The following is a 20021-nucleotide window of genomic DNA, read 5'->3' on the forward strand; positions in this document are numbered from 1 at the left end:
GAATGTCTGCCATCTATCCAAGAATGCCTTGTCTAATTGTAAACTATTTTGCAGTTTAATGGGAAAACTGATTTCTGTGTTCAAATCTTAGTATTTAGAGTTATCACTTTAAATGCTGAAAATTAGTTATGTAGACAGTTCTTTGGGAAAACTTCAGCAAGCTTCCTCTGACTGAGGATATTATATTCTTCATTTCATAATGTGTAGAAGCAGTGCTTAATAGGAAGACCACTTTTTGATGCTGTATGTTGGTATTTTTGTTTTGCTGCAGCTTGCTTTGCTTGCTTGGAAGAGATGAGTTTAAGAGGTGAAAACAAGGCAGTGGGGCAGTTGTGCTATGGAAATTGAGAGGTGGGAGCTTAATTCAGAGAGAGTTGTATCTTCTCCCTTTTGTAGTTTCACTGGATGTGCAAGATGTATTTTTGGGGCCTGGGTGGTTTTATTACTAGGTTTAAATATCTACAAAGGCATAAATACTTTTTCCTGGACTCAGCATGGAATGGTTGTAGTACTCCCATCACCAGAGAAACCTCTTAGAAGATGCTGTGTCTGCAGCAGTGATTTAATGGCTGTTGTTCTTGTGGAGAGAGCTCTCAGAACGCCTTGCATATGAGACTTTATGCACAAAGCTAGTGAAAGCTTTCCTGAGACTCATAGTTTTATTAGAGTTTGTGTGAAGTGGAAATTCTGTTCTTAAACCAAGGCAGAACACGCCTATCTCTTAGGTAATAATATTGCTCAAAGCAAAGTAGTCTGGGAACTTGCATATTTCTCAGATACTTTTACCTAAATAATAAAAAATCTGTGACGACTCTTAGGAACTACCGCTAGAAAGGGGACTGATACATTTGAAATAGGTAAAAAATGGCTTATAAATAATTACCAAATTAATAGCTTCCCCAATTAACAGAAGAAATTTTCGTTTACTTATTAGTAACTGGGTGCATAAATACAGCAGGCTCGTTTGGTGCTACAATACCTTACAATACCTTGCAGCCTACAATCAGTCAACTGTATAACGCTCACATTTAAATGTAAAACCTTTTCAAATAAAGTATCAAAAATTCCACCACATCTGAGCTCTAAACAACATAAAGGCTTATTATTTTGTAAACTAAGGGAAAATATGTAAAGATGGGAAATACAGAAATGTTTATTTTTAAAATGTATTTTTAATAAATAAATAAATTAAAAACTCAATTTTTAATCAAGAATTTCTAAATTATCTTCTAGGTTAAAACTGATAGACTTCTTTTACGATGATCTGCTCTTACTTTGTGCTTCAGTATCCTAACTGAGAGATGCATATTTGACGGGGTGGCTGTTAGGACAGCAGCACCATAATTGACACTGTCTTTTGCGGCTTTTGTTCTCTGACAAGTGATGCAGTGCCACTGGTGCTTGTCTTGTCTTCTATAATACAACTAGCTTCCGGACAAGAAGCAGAATGATGACCACATGTTTGTGAATTCCCAGGGGAAAAAACCCATATCTAAATACTCTTTCGGTATATACCATCTTACAGCATTTTGCACTTATTTCTTACAGGGAGAGGGAGTAATACATGTCTTGACTTAGTCAAAATGCTTAATTTAATAGAAAACAGAACCAAAATTGTAAATATGTAAGCTGCTGCTCTCTGAGTATAAAGTATATGCCAAACTAGTTTTGATGAAATGCTTAAGAAACATTGAAGTTGACAGCAACATTAAATTATAACCGTTTGTCGTCATTGAGATTTAGTCCTTATTGGCTGTGAATATTGGTTGCCTTATCTCCTATGTGAATACATCCTTAAATTTTGCAAAACTCCATTTCTGATTCATTCTCTTGAAATAGGCTGCACTTGATCTACTGATAGTGAATACAGAAATATACCTCAATAGTACAAGATAAAATGAACAATTTAACTAGTATCTAGTGTGCCTTTTCATTGATGAGACCATAAGGTTTACCTAGTGTTCCAATATATTTTAGATTACAGGTCAACTTGTTAACACCATAGTAGTATACAGTGGATTGCACTGCATTTGCCTCCGTGTTATAGTTTTTATGTTCTGCAGTAAGTGAATACTTAAAACAAGTGTTAAATTACCTCATCTTTGCTTCATGTCTTAATAACGTATATGAGCGACTAGGGAGATAAATGAAACATTTTTTCTTCCACTGGATCTTTTGTCATCCCTTCAAAACAACTGTTTTAAATTTCTTCTGATTAGTCCTTTGGAGCTCAAGTACTTCAGTTACTTTTGTTTGAAGTTAACATCTCAGGAGTTGGAAATGTTCATAAAATTTGGTTACTTTTCAAAAACTTTCTGGAGTATAAAATATTATTAATATTTCAAAACAGGTAGTTTAAAGTATCTTTGTTTAGTATCTTTAGGTAGAACCACATGGTTTCAGGAAACTGTTAGTACTTGTTTGGCAAAGAAATAGGTACCTTAGCCTGCAGCTGGTCAGATATCCTTTTAAATCAGATTTGAGGCATTTTATCAGAGAAGATAACAGTCTTGTGGATTGTGCTGTATTTGGCTACAGAGTAAGTGACTGAGTTTGTAACAAGGTTGAAAGTTTGGCCACTTTTTTGTGTCCTGAATTACAGTTGAAGGAGTCTAACTTCCATTACTCTTTAAAAATCTTAGTGTAGAAATCTAACTGTGTCAATTTTAATTATTATTAGTAAAATGTACTTAGGCAGTTGTTTATTTTCTCTACTTTATAAAATAATTCTGTGGAATAGAAGGCTTTATATTAGGTTTCCTGTTTGTACACATATAGTCCTACTATAAATTACCTTTACAAATTCTTTCTAGATTCAGTGTGAATTTACATTTAAATTTTACATAGGTCAGTCATTACACACTGTCAAATAAAGCAATTAAAATAATTCTTATTATGTTCTTATCTCCAAAGACCAAATAATCATTTCGTACAGCACAGAAAATCAAGTATTTAGAGCTTATGTGTGTTATTGCATAGGAGAAGACAACTGAGTTAGTGTTTCTGAAATGCGTTAGTCTTGCTGAGAAGCTATTCTCAGTGCCTGGAAAAAGTGGTGAACAAGTAGAATCAAGTTCTTAAAAATGTTTTACATTTTGTGTCATGTTCCAGTTGTTGTCAGTCCCTGTGTAGTCAGTGTGCACTGGACAAGTCTTGCATATGAATGCCTGTTTACATTTGAGCATTTCTTTCTTCCAGTCAGTGGCAATGGAAGATGCAATGCTGCAGTGCCTGGCAGTTCTCCTGGGCTGCGTCAACTACTTAGACTCCTTTCTAAAGGTCTCCATGCCATACTCAGGCAGTACACAACTATCTCAATCTGAGTGATGAACCTCCTCCAGTTATGTGCTTCACTTTACCATAAACAGATGAGTGTGCAGTGTTTAACTAAGTTAGTATTTAATAAGAGGTGCTAGCACTAAAACGTAACTAAAGAAAAGAGTTATAATTTGAGTCTTTATCTAATCTTTACTGCCTAGATAAGGAGTGTGCCTTGAATTACAACCTGGGCAAGGTACTAGTTAGTTTTTTTTTTGTCTTTTGCTTATCTGAAACTTCAAGATTTTAAGTGAATTGCCTATTTTGGTCGTGATGTTCAGAATTTTTAAAAAGAAATCACTTTTATGTTAATTATTCCTATACAGCACTGTAATTTGTGATTCCAGGAATGAGAGATGGCAATACATTCCCTTTATCAAATCCCCCCTAGCTATAATATGGGGTGAAAGGACAAATGGTCTCTGTCAAGGACAAAGCAGGTGCTTTGGGAGTGGGGTAGAATGAGTATTGCTGTGGGAAAGCCTCAGTGAGCACAGAACTGTGGGGTTCTTTCCTCTGGGATCAAATGCTCTGGTTTGTCTCAAGGGGAGAGAAGATTTGATGGAAACCTTGTATTGTAATCCCTGAAGTATCCTAAGTTCTATTGTCTTTCTGTCAAAAGACAAAATTTGGGCTTAAACAACTACATTTCTAACGTTAAGGTTTTCATAGCAATATGACTTGTCTGTATATAGTTAATATTACTCTGCTGTATGAAATTCATATTTTAATTCATATTCAATATTATGTGGGTACCTAAATGTGGCTATTGTAACATCAAAATTATACTTGTTAGTCTGTTTGTGAATTAAGTGGAAAGGTAACAATTTCTCTCTGCTTTTAAGGTAAGACATGCTTTGGCCTGCACACCAGAAACAAGCAAAGCATTGTTATGTCTTTGGAGTTACAACATACGATTTGTAAATGTACAGCTTTTAAGTTGCTTGTGTCTGTAAAAGATGAGTGTAGGACTGTGCTGAATATTCAGCTGGCAAATGTTTCATTCTGTTGACTGTTGAAGTGTTACTATAATTTTGTTCAACTGGTGTCCTATAGCACTATGGGAGATGCTGATTCTTTCTCCCCCATCCTCCCACTGGTACTTGGCAGAGCATCTATCTGTTGCATGAGATACTGATCAAATCTTTATTTCCTCCTAGCTAATGCAAAGAAGGATATATATTGCATTTTTTTAATCTCCAAAAATATTCCATCCAGAGCTAGGAGTATAAGCTAGGTTAGATTTTCTTAAAGGTTGCAGGTATGTCACAAAATACTGAACTAGCATATTGGCTTAGCTGGGAGGGAATAATGTGTTAAAATGTCTATGGAAACCTTAAATAATTATAAAAATGTCCCTTGAGATCCTAACTTAGCCGAGCACATAGATAAAAAGACAAAATAAGCAAACAAAATAATTATTTGGACCAGAGTTGGCAGCAGCGCTTCACTGCTGTGATGCAGCAGTTAATGATCCTGCTATATGTACGCAATATGAGAAACTACTTGCTTCAGACAGACATGGAGGTATGGCTCATAGCTACAACTTCCCCAGTTTTCTATTTGGCAGTAAAAGTGGCATATAACGTATGTATAGTGGTGAGATGATAAACTTAAATATCTAAACTATAATTAAAATATAAAGTTTGGGCTAGTCTTACAGTTACCATCTAGTGGAAGTAAATAATGTTTGGTGCACAGATGTCTTGCAAGTAGTAACTTGTTTTTATGTATGTGCAAATTCAGGAAGTTTTTCTGAAGGGGGGAAAATACTAATATTTGGAATTAGAGGTAAATTCCTCCCAATTCTCTGAATATATATGAACTGAATCATTCTTTCTAGTTTACAAATTTCTTGTTAAAAAGTAAATTAAGCTCAGATACTTGTATCTCGGTTGCCTCACTTAAAGATTTTGAGATATATTTGGGTTTTTTGTTTAAATACGATAGCCTTCATACTCTTCAAGAATTTTAGTTCCTCTTTCTTTGCCTAGTGATTATTTATCTTTTACTGCTCAAACACCAGAGTTTATCATAAAGATGCAAAGGGGAAGAAAAAACAAACCTGGAAAGCACTGTTGTTTAAATAACCTGTGATTCCTTGCAAAGTTTTAAGCTATCTTCAGTGTTGCCTTATTAGCGATGTGTGGCTATCACAATGCTCTCTTCAATAGCAAGAGGAGTTCTCATTAGCCAGGACTCAGAATCTTGAGCTTCTTGCTATACAAAGTTAAGTGACAGGACAGGACGTGAATGTGAAGGAAAGCTGGAGCAAGTAGAACAAAGGATTTCTAAATGGAAGCCTGTGCTAAAGCCTGTGCTAAAGCCTAACTAAACGTAGGAGTTGGAAACCTGTGCTTTGGATAGCAGACTCTGGCCAGAAAAGAGAAACAGCTTGTTAAAAATCATGAATACTAGTCAAGATATTTGATACTTCACAGCAGTAGTATGTTAAGCTTCAAGAGCTTTGTAGATACTTAATTTTATGTATTTCTGTAATCTACAAAAATTGATAATACTGTTGGCCAGGTGAAAAACTGCTTTCAAACCATGCCATTTTCTAATCTATGTCCTTTCGGATGAATGTTTGTAAATCACTCGACTGTTAATGTTCATATGGTTGTATATTTGTCCTTTGGACTCGTACATATTTTTTTGATACAAATAAGGGTTCAGGTGATCATGTAGAGAAGATGGGGACTGTGATTCCCCAAGAGAAGTTAATTTGAAACAAGGATCAAATCCTTTGTACCTCAATATACTACGAGTATAACAACATTAAAGAAGCAGAATTAATAACATACAGTTCTTGGAAATTACTGTTCACTCTAGCTAGCACTTCAGAAATTTATAGTCCGGTCAGATGCCACCTCTAGCTTCAGGTGCCGTTGACCAACTGTGTGTTCACTCCAATCTCCCAATACTTTTATTTTCTCATTGTTCTTTATGGGCCAACTACTAAAACCCCATTATATTCAATATTGCTAATGTATTTTCTTTTTAGTAGCCCTTCTCCTTAGTTCAAATTAAGGCTATGCATGAATGTTTATAACCACGGGCATTCCGAGTTTAAAAGTTTTCCCAAAGGCAATATCCTGCCTGAATAATTCCAGTGATTTTGCAAGAGTAGTTTATTTTACATTCTGTAATATCCATTCTAGATCCTAACTATCTACTAAGCTTTAATGTGACTATGAAAAATAATGATGATCATAAAATACAGTATTGCCCAAATTATCTCTGTATTTCAGTGAGTTTCATGGCCTTAGCAGAGTTTTAATTAAAACTTGTATAAGAACTGATTATCTCTTTAATGATGCTGCATTCAGTTTTCTTTGAATTTAAAATTGAGGATCATTAATGAAATGAGACTGAGAGGTCGGACACAAGGTTCATCTTAACTTTTTTTAAACTTTCATCCATATATCAGAAGTGTTTTTAATACCTTGCAAAGGTCATGTGCTACTCCTCTTCGTAATGTAGTTATTTCGACATCTTAAAATTTGATGTTGCACAGTGTGCAGTCGTTCAGCGCTAATCACAGAATCACAGAATCACAGAATCACAGAATGTTAGGGATTGGAAGGGACCTCGAAAGATCATCTAGTCCAATCCCCCTGCCGGGGCAGGATTGCCTAGACCATATCACACAGGAACGCGTCCAGGCGGGTTTTGAATGTCTCCAGAGAAGGAGACTCCACAACCTCTCTGGGCAGCCTGTTCCAGTGTTCAGTCACCCTTACAGTAAAGAAGTTTTTCCTCAAATTTAAGTGGAACCTCCTGTGCTCCAGCTTGCACCCATTGCCCCTTGTCCTGTCAAGGGATGTCACTGAGAAGAGCCTGGCTCCATCCTCTTGACACTTGCCCTTTCCATATTTATAAACATTAATGAGGTCACCCCTCAGTCTCCTCTTCTCTAAGCTAAAGAGACCCAGCTCCCTCAGCCTCTCCTCATAAGGGAGATGTTCCACTCCCTTAATCATCTTCGTGGCTCTGCGCTGGACTCTCTCTAGCAGTTCCCTGTCCTTCTTGAACTGAGGGGCCCAGAACTGGACACAATACTCCAGATGCGGCCTCACCAGGGCAGAGTAGAGGGGGAGGAGAACCTCTCTCGACCTGCTGACCACACCCCTTCTAATACACCCCAGGATGCCATTGGCCTTCTTGGCCACAAGGGCACACTGCTGGCTCATGGTCATCCTGTTGTCCACTAGGACCCCCAGGTCCCTTTCTCCTACGCTGGTCTCCAAAATGCATGTATTACTTTCACTAACTAAAGTTTTTAGACACAGTGCAAGTACAGTCTGTAAATAATTATGAAACTATAGCTAAGAAGTTACTAATAATGTTGTGAAATTAACTTACTGAAACTTTTTTCATTTTGGCCCTTTGAATTACTTGATATTTAGTTGGTGTGGGTTTGTTTTTTTTTTTTAAAAACCCATGCAATTTTCTGCATTTCAGTCAGTGCATGAGGATGGTTACAGAAAGTTTTCGTCTGGCTAATTTGTAGGTTGTGAATTTCTGAAAAACTATCCAAATACTTTCAAGATTAACTGTTTCAATCCGTGAATGAATAAAGATAAAGGATACAAGAACTAAACAAACCAGCATGATGCAAGTCATAACATATTTCAATAAAAGTAGACATTATTAAGATACAGATTTAGAAACAATTTCCTACTACAATTTTTTTCTGCATTTTTTTTTTGGTACTATGTTTTCACTGAAACCTATCAGTTTTTTAAAGTGAACTATTTTCAATGAAAAATTTCAGTTGTCATAGGTAAAGTTATCCTTTTTTTCTTTGTAATACTGAGGAGTTCAGATGCAAAATTCTAGGTTATGCAAAGAGATTCAGGATAAAATTTGTATTTATGTTAATAGACGTTAATGCAGAAAACAAATCTTGAGGGAAGGGTGATGGTTTTATTGTTATTTATATTCTAAATGTTTCAGGCAATGTCTTTCCAGCTGATTAAAGAAAAACTGACTTGTATATGGATGAATACTCTCTATGCCATGATTCATCCCAAAGACATTGCTTAAGGAATTAAATCTCCTTGGTATAAAACCATCCTGAAGATTCTTTAGTAAATCACCACTAATTTCAAAATAAAATAGATTAACTGAAACAGTTGCTATTATGAGCAGCTCAGAAGGCAGATTTTTGTATGGAATTTAATAAATGAATTCAACAAACCAGCAAACAAAATAAAACATAAGTGCCTTTTCAGATTAAGCTTTGTCAAACTTCTGTCAGCTTTTTAGAGTCCCATTTTAAAAAGGCTTTCTTGTTTCTTAACCCTTTAACGTCTCAGCTTATATGGATAAAAATAGGAAAAGAGTAAGTAGTTTATAGGTCTTTGAAATGTACCTTAAATATCTGCCAATCCATTTGGCAATACCATAAGTTTGAACAGAGATACCCAACCATTTGCAAGTTTTGTTACTTCACAATGAAATACATGGGGCCATTAGTTATGGTTCACATGGTATATGTTTACACATTTTATTTTTTTTCTCTAGGAGCTGAGAGAAATACATAACAAACAGCAATTACAGAAGCAAAAGAACTTGGAAGCTGAGAGGCTGAAACAGAAGGAACAAGAAAAGAAAACAGTAGAACTGGAAAAGCAAAAAGAAGCCCAAAGGTAACAAACTACTCTAATTTAAGCCTGTTCTCTAGAGGTGTTAGAGTGCAAAGCATTTTGCAAACAAGTAAAATAAACTTTGCATTTCCAGGAGCATAATCTGGTCTCAAAGAATATATCACTGAATGGCAAGAATACCCAAGACCTAGATCAGTTTCATTTCAATGCAGATGGTCCCTTTTAAAACTCAGGGAATCTCTTGATTTATCGTTGAATGAGAAGTGTGCTGTGTAGATGAGCTTCTACATCTGTCTGTGACTCTTGTCAGTAATGCGTACAGATTTCAGCAGTGTAACTTAAATGTGTAGCGTACTTCTGCACCTAGGGAAGTTCTTGAACAGTGTAAATAACTAGCTCTGTCTTTTATACTAACATAAAATACAGGGCTAATGTTTTTCTGCTACACACTTGGACATTTTTTTCTACATATATTTATAATCTATTTATGTAAAATGAATGGCATATAGGCTAGCAACCAATTCTATTCTGACATCATTTATCAGTAGGTGTTTGATTTAATTTTTAGCAATTGTGGGGTTTTTATACTCTTAATGTAGACAGATGTTGGTCAAGAGATGAAAACAAAGGCCTGGGAACAAGAGGTCTTAAATTATTGGTTATAGCATTACATGGACTGTGACCTAAAGTGAATTGATAGTCTGTGTTACTACTTGGTGAATCAAGTTAGTTTTTACATTTCAAGCAAAACCAAAACAAGGTTTAAGTGAAAACTGTATCTTCAAACAGTAATCTTATACATAGAAAGTGATTACATTTAGATAATTCTTAAATTATTTACATAAAACCTATGCCTTTAGAAGTCTTAAAGATCAGCTTCAGAAATAGCAAACTTTCTAAGAAAACTGCTTTCTATCACAAATAACTACACTAAATATGGTAATTATGTTGGAACTTCCCTTGAAAACAAGAAGGCTGCTGAGGTACTGGAAGTATAGGAACACTAAAAATATTCTGTTTCAGAATATTGAATAAAATACTCCACTTCCTTCCAGAAAAATGGAAATTTAAAAAACAGATTTAGAAAAGGAACAATTTCTGCCATGGAAATCTTCATGTCTGACTTTTCATGCTAGTTGAGCATTCAGATGTTATTAGTAATGTACAACTTCATGCTGCCCAAATATTCAAGCTTCTGAATGATTGTAATTGGTATACCTGATAATGAGCAGTCTGCCGGTCTTACTGGTTTTCAACAGGTACCAAAATGAACAAGGTAAATGAGTAATGCTAACAACCTGTATACTGCCCCATAGTGATTATGCAAGTGTGCTGCCTTTTAATAGCTCTGGTGAAAGCAAAGCAAGAAAGAATAATCTAAGATCATAATTATGTGCACTTTAACCTTTGGGTTAATGTTTAACCACAATCAATTTATACTGAGAACCATCTTAACAATTTCTTATTGGTAATTATGCACTGAATTGTGCATGTAACTTAATTGAGCAAACAAAGATACAGACATACATATTTGGGGATGGTAGAGGTATTTTTGAAGACCTCTTATGGCTAATTAGTCTTAATTATCTTAAGGCTAATTCCATGCAGACTTGTATGATTTTGGGAGTAACATACAGTTCAGAGGGGAAAAAGACCCTACATTTGAGTAAAATGAATAGAGCTTATTTTTGATGTTTGGCATAAGAACTGCCTGAGTGGTATAACGCAGTTGGTGAGAGAAAAAAGGAAATTAAAAGAGTAAAAGCAAATATAGGTAAATCCCAGATTAGAGGTCATATTCCACAATAATTAACATATCAGGAGTCTTGAAGTAAGGAAGAGAGCAGAATGTCAAATTTTCTGTTCCTAACCCCAAGCTGTGGTGCTCACACCTAGGCTTGTGTTTCTTTAGCTTCTCTGTTTCTTCTTGTTCCCTTCCTTGTCTTCAACTCATGATATTAACTTCCATAACAATCAAAGAAGAAAATTCTGCAGCTTCTGTGGAAGGAAAAAAGAAATCACACGTACCCCACGCCCCCTAAGATACATTTTCATCTGTTCTTCTTGCTCCAGCAGTTAGAGCAAACTTGGTTTATAAGTATAGGAAGACTTAATCACTCTACTAGAAACATAATTAAAAACTCAATTTCCCATCTAAAGTGCACCAGACTAAATTCACCAGGTAAGACACCACTCAAGTCAAAAGAAAATTGAGCTCTGTATGCCTATGTGATGCAGCTTCAGTGTTGCAACAAAAATGCTGAGTAATTGGCTGTGAATACTTTGTAAATGAATATACGAAGGACAAATTCAGTAATTAATATAGGAGACTGTTAGAACAGTGATTTTATTAACTTGTTAGATGACTTTACATTGAAGGCAGAAGTGTAGCAGTATTTAATAGAGGAGGAAGTGATATCCTTCACATTGGTGTCTTAACCTCTACTCATAGTATACTGATGTGGAATATTGAAATGGTATCAGCAATTTCATTGAGAACCAAAGATTTTTTGAGCTTGCAAGTTAGTAGCTGCCATCTTAAACAGATACTGGATACCTTGGCATCTCTCAGAAAATATTCTTGTCAACTCAAAACTTATATTGATAGAGATGAGATTTTTGCCCTCTGGTGCCAACCTACTATGTAGAAAGTGGATTTTTCCCCTTACGGAATTAAATTTTTTTTTCATGGTTTTTAGCCAGGAATTCATGTTGCCCTTGGACAAAATATGTTGTGTATAGTAGGCCAAGTCTGTAATGACCAGCTTGTTGTCATGTGTTTGTCCCTAATTTTGTAAGTACGAAGAAAGTATTGAAGTGGAATAGATCATGAAACAAAATAAAGTGGACTGTGCATCTGTTATAGCCCTATAGAGTTGTCTTTACTTGTGCAAATTCTTTCTAGCAGAGAATATTTGTTTTTTTCTTCTGTTGTCCTCTGTCCAGGGGGAAGGACTCGTTAGATTTCGCAGTTGGGAATGTAAAATTTTCTGAGTAGTTCTGCAAGAGTGCTGTATGAAGCTTGCAGATTTTTTTACTCCTTGCCCCTCAACAGGAGGATCAGGACTGCTGTATTTTCTGATTACTGCTTTCCTCTCCCCGCTCCGCGCCCCCCCCCCCCGCCATTTGGCTGTTTTGAGTCTTATCTAGGGATGTTTGTGGCTTTGAGAAAATAAGCAGAACCAATTTGTTTGATCACTATTCCTGACTTCTTGCCTCATTTTAGAGCTGAAGTCAGTGCTGAGCAGATAAAAATTGAAGTGTATGATTTGCTGCTTATTTGGTTTCAGGGAAAACTTAAAGGTAAGAATTCATTATTGAAAATGTCTGGTGATAACTGTAGCTGATATCTACAGGCCTAGATTAAATAAAAGGAATTGTGGGGCAAATGAAAATGGTAACTTGCAATGCTGGTATAATGGGATACTCAGATTACTTGAATTAGACTGCTTGGGAAGAGATTTTGAAAAGCAGCTTTAGTTACATGGAACTGAAGGGCTTATGTCTGGGTTTTTGAATGCCAAGGAGTTTTATTTCTTCAACCAAGGGGAATTTTCTTTTTTTTCCTCCTTTCTCCATATGGTTCACTACTTAAAACAACTGCATAGCGTTTATGAATCCCATGGAAAACTATGAAAAGAGAATACACAAATGTTGTTGAATCCCCATGTTGAGACTCAGATGTTGTTGAGTTGAAGAGATGGGACTGAAAGTGTAAGATACTGGATGTTATCAAGCTTATAATTTTCAGGGCATTGTGAGCTGAGTAAGAGACTGTTCTAAGATACCTGTGTAAAGTTTCATACAATAATTAGAAAAACACAGGTAAATATATTTATTTTCATGTCATTGTAGAGGAGAAGAGATCACAGCCTCAAAAAAGAAGGTGAAGTTTAGCATTTACAAATCTCTGAAGAACTCTGACAAGAAAAAGTAGTGTTGAATGTTTTTTCCCATATTACATTCAGCTCCAAAACATAACTAGTTTATCATTTCTGTGTGCTCAGGTTGCTCTGTACCTCTTTTAAAGTTCTGTGGAATCCTATTGTGAAGGTACAGAATTGATAATGTGAGTTAAAATAAAAAATTATATTAAAGGTAATTTTTTAAATGCAAAAACAAAGCAACTGAAGGTAATGGAGGCCTGTGCTTAGTAGTAGGTTACATGAAACAGTGTTCTCTCACTTGTTTGAGAGCCACAGCTCTTTCTTTATGAATACATATGGAGTCATAGCAAATCTCTTTGAATATTTCTCCTTTGCCCTCTAGGAGTCATTATGTAAGAAGATGCTGAGGAGTGGTTGATAACTCACCAAAATAAAATTAACAGCTCTTACAGGGTATGCAAAAGCCATAAAGAGTACACTTCTATAGATCGCACACAATGCCAACTAAATTTTATGGTCTTTTGTTTGACTGGCTTAAAAAACACCTTAAATGTCCAACAGGCGAATCCAGGAACGGGATAAACAGCGGCTTGATCGAGTGCAACCAGAAGAACTTCAGTGGCCAAAAAAAATTCAGGAAGATGAAAAGCAAAAAAGGGAAGAAATAACCAAGAAGAAGGAAAGTGAGGATAAGGGGAAACAGGAAATGCAAGAGAAACTGAGTAAGCTCTTCCAACCACATCAAGAGCCAATCAAGCCAGCTGTCCAGGCTCCTTGGTCAAATGCAGGTAGAGGAAAAAATCAAGAAGCACAGTTGCACATGCCTCTTGAGCAATTCTTTTCTGTTTTGTCTTTCCATTTAATACAGAAGTATATTACGTTTCAAGATGGGATTGCTAGTCTTATTAAAGTAAATCATGTATGGATTGAGCTCTGGACTCCAGAAAGTTGTTCTTTTACACTTCACTAGTCTTCCTAAAAGTATGGTGTTTAGCAGAGTGCAAAGCACAGTTGATGAGACTCACAGTGCCAACTGAAGAGAGAATCTTAGCTGTAAGTTGTTGCGAGATCTTGATGCAAGATGTCAAAAATTATTTCTGTACTTTTCTTTACAATTCTTATTTTGGTGTGGAAGATACACCTTGGGATTTTTTAGAGTAGTAGCAATACATCAGTTATTCTTTTTCCTCTTCCCCCTTCCTCATGCTTGTTGTTTACTGAGCAAATGACCTGAAGTCTAAGATTTAATTCCCTTCTTTCTGCTATGCACACGATCAGCTGAGAGCTTTTTCTCTGCATTATAACCTGATTTTTGCCTGTATTGGGAATCATGGTGACCCCTTAAGTGGCTTTGATACATACACAAGAGAACTGATTGGGAATGTAATATTTGTTTAAATATTTGATCAAAGGATTGCATAAAGGGGAAATTACCTTCTATCTTTTACCCCAAATCTAGAATTGACAATCTACTGTGTCCTCTTGCTAGGTTTTATTTGTGCAGAGTAGCAGAGAGCACTTTTATAACTGAATAGGCAAAATAGGAAGTGTATTATACAAGAGCAATTTAGCTTATATCTTTGGGGTTTTTCTGTATTCTTCTTTTTCTAATAATGCATCATTAGCATGTAATTTTTTTAAAACACCATCTGTAAGTGACCTCTTTTCAGCCAATCTGTATGTACTAGGACATTTTGAAACATCTTTCTTAGAAGTATAGTCAGGCTGCAAATGAAACTGCTACACAAGCAGGCTCTAAAAGTATTTGGGGTACCACTGATACGTGCAAGAATATCACTGAATTGAACCTATGGATCATCAGATTTAACTTACAAAATCATTGAAGCATTTGAGAAGTCATATATGTTGCATCATAAGTACATGATTCTTTCTATGAAAATAGTTTTATATGTCATAAAAGTTTAGAAAAGAAAATAGTAAGAAAATTGTATTTTAAATCATTCATTTTCGTATTTCCCCTTGTGTAAAAAGGGGATAACATGCTTCCTACAGACAATGTAAGGTTTGTTAGTTTTTGTGGGCACTTTCACCTTTTTTTTTTTTAGTATTTAAAAATAATGTGTTTTGATTTTTTTTTTCTTTGTGTGTTTTTTTCCTTTGCTCAGAAAAAGCTCCTCTAACCATTTCTGCTCAGGAGGATACAAAAATAGTGTATTATAGAGCACTGTATCCTTTTGAATCAAGAAGCCATGATGAAATCACTATTCAGCCTGGCGACATAGTCATGGTAAGAAGAGATTGTGATATTACTTGAAAAAATTACTTAAGCATTTGCACTTGTGTGATTGAAATTATATATGGCAAGATTTTTTACAGACTTGAGAAAAATATTTCAGTGAATAGCGAAATGATGATATGACATAGTAACCCTATTATACTAATGGATGGCTTCTTACAGTTCATTGTAAGTGTAAAGTTTAAACATAATCTACGAGTAGATCATATCAGTTTTAGTATGCTGAGCTCTGTGTGTCTGTCAATGTGTTTGAAAATGTTCCTACACAGAAGTTATCTCAGTGAGAGGTTTCTTGTCCTCCAAGGCAGCTAGGGAATAAAGTTACTGTTATTTTCTATTGAAAGAGTGACTACTATGTGTGAAATAAAAAACTGGCTTTGATAAATAAAGTATGTTTCTAATAAGAAGTTTACCTTTTTATAAGAATAGTACAAGAGCAGTGTAAAATTCTTAATTTGGAAAATTGCCTTTATTAAGAGAATATGATGTCCAGTGTAATACTATGTGAAACAATTATGCTAAACTACAAGATGGCTACACTTCTGTCATGGTCACATAAACATTAACATAGTCTTTGTATGGTGGTGATACTACTTCAGCAATACTGGAAATCTTTTATACAACTCTCTTGGTGACAATTTTTGACATAATGATCTAGTACAATTGTAACTTGGAATTGTTTGTATGATAATTTACTCTTTTTTTTAAATTTACTTAACTCTTTTGAGATACTTTTACATTTATTTTAAAGAGGATATACAGTAAATAAAATGTCATTTCTAAAAAATAGAAACTTCAAAACCTAAAAACTTGGTTGCAGATGTGTTAATACAGAATAATTTCCCTTCTTTTTTTTTAAGTAGATGATGAGATATGGGGATATGGTCAGCCTATAACTGTCATGTTAAACTCTAAAGCGATATTCTGCTTTTATCTCTAATTATCTCTAAAATTATAATTCTGTTGTTAATGACTGCAGTTATTAAATGTGTATATTAATATTAACAAATTACTAGTATGATCTTAACATGCATATGTCTATTCATAATGAAAATTCCTAGTGTAACTATTAAATGATACCTTGTTCACTGTGGGAAAGTGTATTCATTATAGTGTTCTACCCAACAAAATAGATTTTAAGAGTTTTGGCAGTTCAGTAAGAATGGATTTTGCAAAAAATACTTTGTAGACTCTCACAAGTTGTAATGGTTAACTATTTTTTAAAAAAGCATGTATTCTGGGGAGATGAGCCTTCATCTCAGCCTTTTTGAGTTGAGGCTTTTTTTTATTTGGTTCAGCTGTGTCACACTGAAGTCTTTGTGACATTAGAATCTGCTTTTGGAAAATAAAAGGTGAATCCTGGATTAGCAGCACTCCTGAATGACTCAGGATGAGGCCTAATGCCATTCTAAATAACGATGCAATGTGTTCTTGTTCTGCATCAAGAAAGTGTTTGTCAGTCAGCTGTTCAATGAGAGAGGATATAGGTACATGGGTCTCCTTAGGCTATGGAAAAGTGCTGTGTCTTGCTTTCTTGGGAAGCAGATTGTAGCCTAGGCATATAAGTAAACTTTTTTTCTTTGAGGAAGAGTGATCACTATTAGTTAGACTTGCAGGGAAATAACATTTTGGCCAAAAATACATGATTTTAAGGAGCACTTCACGTGTTTTAAATAGAGACTTTGAGGTAACCTGAGTCTTCCTATATGTTGCTTCTGGACTTTATTTTAACTTACTCTACAAAAGTAGAGTAACTATTCTCAGTTTTCTTTGTTTAACTTACTTTTGACAATAATTAAACCTGGTGACTGATTCTTGTGGGATTTATCCCCTACTCTGTAGTAATTGCTTAAATGGGCTACTCTTACAAAAGTTAATGTAAGACACTTGTGTGAAATGTGTTATAATTCTGCCTTGCTTTAAATCATTGCTTTCCTGATGGAGGTTAAAAGGGAATGGGTAAGTGTGCTATGTGACTGTTAGGAAGTCTATGCAATTTATTCATTTTCATAAATACAGTTTTTGTTACCATGTAGTTTACTTGTTTTTGAATTCACCTAGGGTGAAATTAACAAACTAGCTTACATTGTCAAAAGTAATTTAAGTGCAATAGACTAGAACTTACTTTTGATAATGGGCATTTAGACTCTAGGACTCTTCTCTGTCCTTAAGTGTTTGTCTTGTCCTGTGGTTCCAGAAGGTTTGGGTCAGTTACGTTTTTTGGAAAATAATAATTTACAAGCTTACATGTTAAAGTGTGTCTAATTTATGACATAAATGCAACTCTGTAGTTAACTGACCTGTACAGTTAGGAGTTTACTGTGTGCAACAAAATAAGTATTGCTTAGAATAACTATGTTCTAAGGCAAAATTTAGCACTTCACCGTTTTAACACTTATAAATGTCTTTGTGTGTGCAGGCTTGTGCAGTCATGCCCTGTAATCATATAGCTGTGATACCACCCAAACTGCTAACTGCTGTGAACAAAGAATCCAGCTGAAGCCCGAATCCATTGACTGCACACATGGGAACCAGGCCTAAATCCTGGATGTAGACAGGACTGCAGAATTCATTATGTCAGAATGACTTGTGGCTTTAATAGATGTATAGCTTGTAAATAGTTTTTACAACAGTGTAGTGCACTTTCACACTGTGCATGAATCTCGAGACCTGTCTTGATGGTCATGAGGGAGAAGGATGAGGGTTTATTCTGAAAGGAAAAGTATTTGCAAATTTGAGGAGGGCTTTCTTCTGCCTGACTTTCCAGTACACGTTAGCTATCTATAGCACTAATGTATCTTGTGTAATGGTTTAGAGAATGTGTGGGGCGTGGGCTGTATTTTTTTTTTAGTTCTTCCACTTTTTAATTACAGGATTTTTATATTTTCTCTTCACTTGGATTTCTGCTTTCTCTGCTTCTTACCTTTCGATGTACTTTACATTTCTTTCACTGTAAACTATATTGATTTATAATCCTAACTATAACTTAACCAAGCTTTTGTCTGGGAACAAATATTCTGAGGCAAGAAAGCCGTGCCTCTTTCAGGGCTCTGTCTGTTCAAGAAGTTAAGTTTCTATTATGTGTATGAATACATGTATGCAGTGTATGGAATTATTTTCCTTTGGATAGCTCTCTTACAAAGCAAGTCCTACTGGCATTTGCTGCTGTTAGGTTCCAGCTTGAAGTAAATGAATGGATTGTGTTGTTGCTGATAATATTTTATATAATAGGGTTTATTTAAATAAACTTCAGCATAATTCAATGAAATGCAGGTGAATGAATTACTGAACTGTAGTGGCTCTGATAGCAGGAGAATGTAAGTTAAACAGGAAGTTCATAAAGAAGCTTCCATGGAAGGTCTAAACCAAATTCATAATGATAGTTTCCCATCAGTTTTGTTAGTTATTGATTGTGAGACTTAGAATGAATGTTCTTTGGATTAGACACATAGACAGCCTCGTTGTGTTAGATTCTGTGTAGGCGTAATCAGCGTATGGCCTCTGGCCTGCAGAGCTTATATTCAACATAATAACAGGAATTCCAGTAGTCTCAAAATATCTAGATCAAAATCTTACAAGTGGAATAGAATTAAAATGGTAATTTAATGGATAGATAGCTGAACAAAACAGACGATGGTACTCTGTTTAGCTTTGATTAAATACTTCTTGTGAGACTATTAGGGTTTGGCTTCATATGTAGAGTGAATATCTGCCTTAAAACAGGGCTTCTCTTTATGTGTGCATGCACTGCTGCTGATACACAAGCCAGGTCAAAGCTGAGTAGGCCACTGCAAAGCCAGCCCTTCTGTTGACAGAGATGTTAACTTGACCTATTGCTTTTGCTGCTAAGAGTTGTGTTGCTGTTAACTCCTGTCACTTGTGTTCAGTCACTGGAACTAAGTAGCTGTAAGCCGTGGCTCTAATGTGTGGTTGAATAAATAAAAAATAGAACCACACACACTACAATTCACTATTCAGGTGTACATTTAAAGTCTAGTTGTATTTTGGAAAAAAATATTCTCAGATAGTTTGTCGTAGTGACTTGGGGATGGTGGGTGTAAAAATATAAGGAAATTAGAACAAATTAATTTTAAAAAGGTTCAAAGGAATTTATTTAAAGTTCTAGTACTGTACTACAAAAACAGATGTGAATTGTATTTTATATATGAATAACTGAGAAACCAGATTTTTTAATGAATTATGGAGTTAAAAGTATCCTTCAAAGTGCCTTTTCATGAGTATACATAGAAAACTTAACTGGATTGAATAAGCATGAATTTTACTATCCTAATAGGCTGTTTCACGAATTTAACTTATAACTGCCTTCTAAAGAGACATTAAATAATTTTTTTTTAAACCCTTTGGTAGTTTTTTCTTTTCTCTGCTTGTACAACACATTTCTTCCTGAAAAAATCACAGTGGTTTCTGTATAACTGTGATTCATTTCAAAGATGCCCTTTTTAGAACATCACCATAACAGATTTTTGGCTTTTCAGTCCTGATTCTTTTGTATATTAGCGATTCTAGTTACCAATTGAATGAGAGTAGAAACTATGTGACTATTATTGCGGTTTAGATTATTCAACTCGGCATCAGGTGCTGATAATCCATTTCTCCCTCTCTCTCCGAAGATTCACCCTCTGCTGTGACCTTCCATCACTCATACTGCTGCTTTAACAATCCTATTCAGTGCTGCAGTGGAAATTTTGCTCTGCACTGCAGTAAAACCACATTGAACTGGTCAAGCACGTAGTCCGTTTATTTCTGGGTTTGCTTTGAGTTAATAGGGACTGAGATAGAAGATGGACCCAACAAAAAGCAGAAATAATGGATTGTTTTGCACCAAAAGAGGGATGTGGGATAGAAATTACAATAGGAGGCAGTCAAAGAGTCAACAACTGGCCTAAGGCAAAGCAATCTTTCAGCAACTCAAATGAGTAGTCCAGG

General features: G+C 35.3%; 1 protein-coding gene across 2 annotated transcripts in view; it reads left to right on the plus strand.

Moving 5' to 3' along the window:
* The window catches only part of ITSN1 (intersectin 1), a 150784-nt gene that overhangs the window by 72001 nt on the left and 58762 nt on the right, over positions 1-20021 (plus strand). For both annotated transcript variants that reach the window (XM_068425074.1, XM_068425073.1), the window contains exons 17-19: positions 8848-8972; positions 13379-13605; positions 14944-15065. In XM_068425074.1, coding sequence (XP_068281175.1) covers positions 8848-8972; positions 13379-13605; positions 14944-15065 — 474 coding nt within the window. The remainder of the gene's footprint in view (positions 1-8847; positions 8973-13378; positions 13606-14943; positions 15066-20021) is intronic.

Source organism: Nyctibius grandis, chromosome 2 (assembly GCF_013368605.1).
Source record: "Nyctibius grandis isolate bNycGra1 chromosome 2, bNycGra1.pri, whole genome shotgun sequence".
In the NCBI taxonomy this organism is placed as follows: Eukaryota; Metazoa; Chordata; class Aves; order Nyctibiiformes; family Nyctibiidae; genus Nyctibius; species Nyctibius grandis.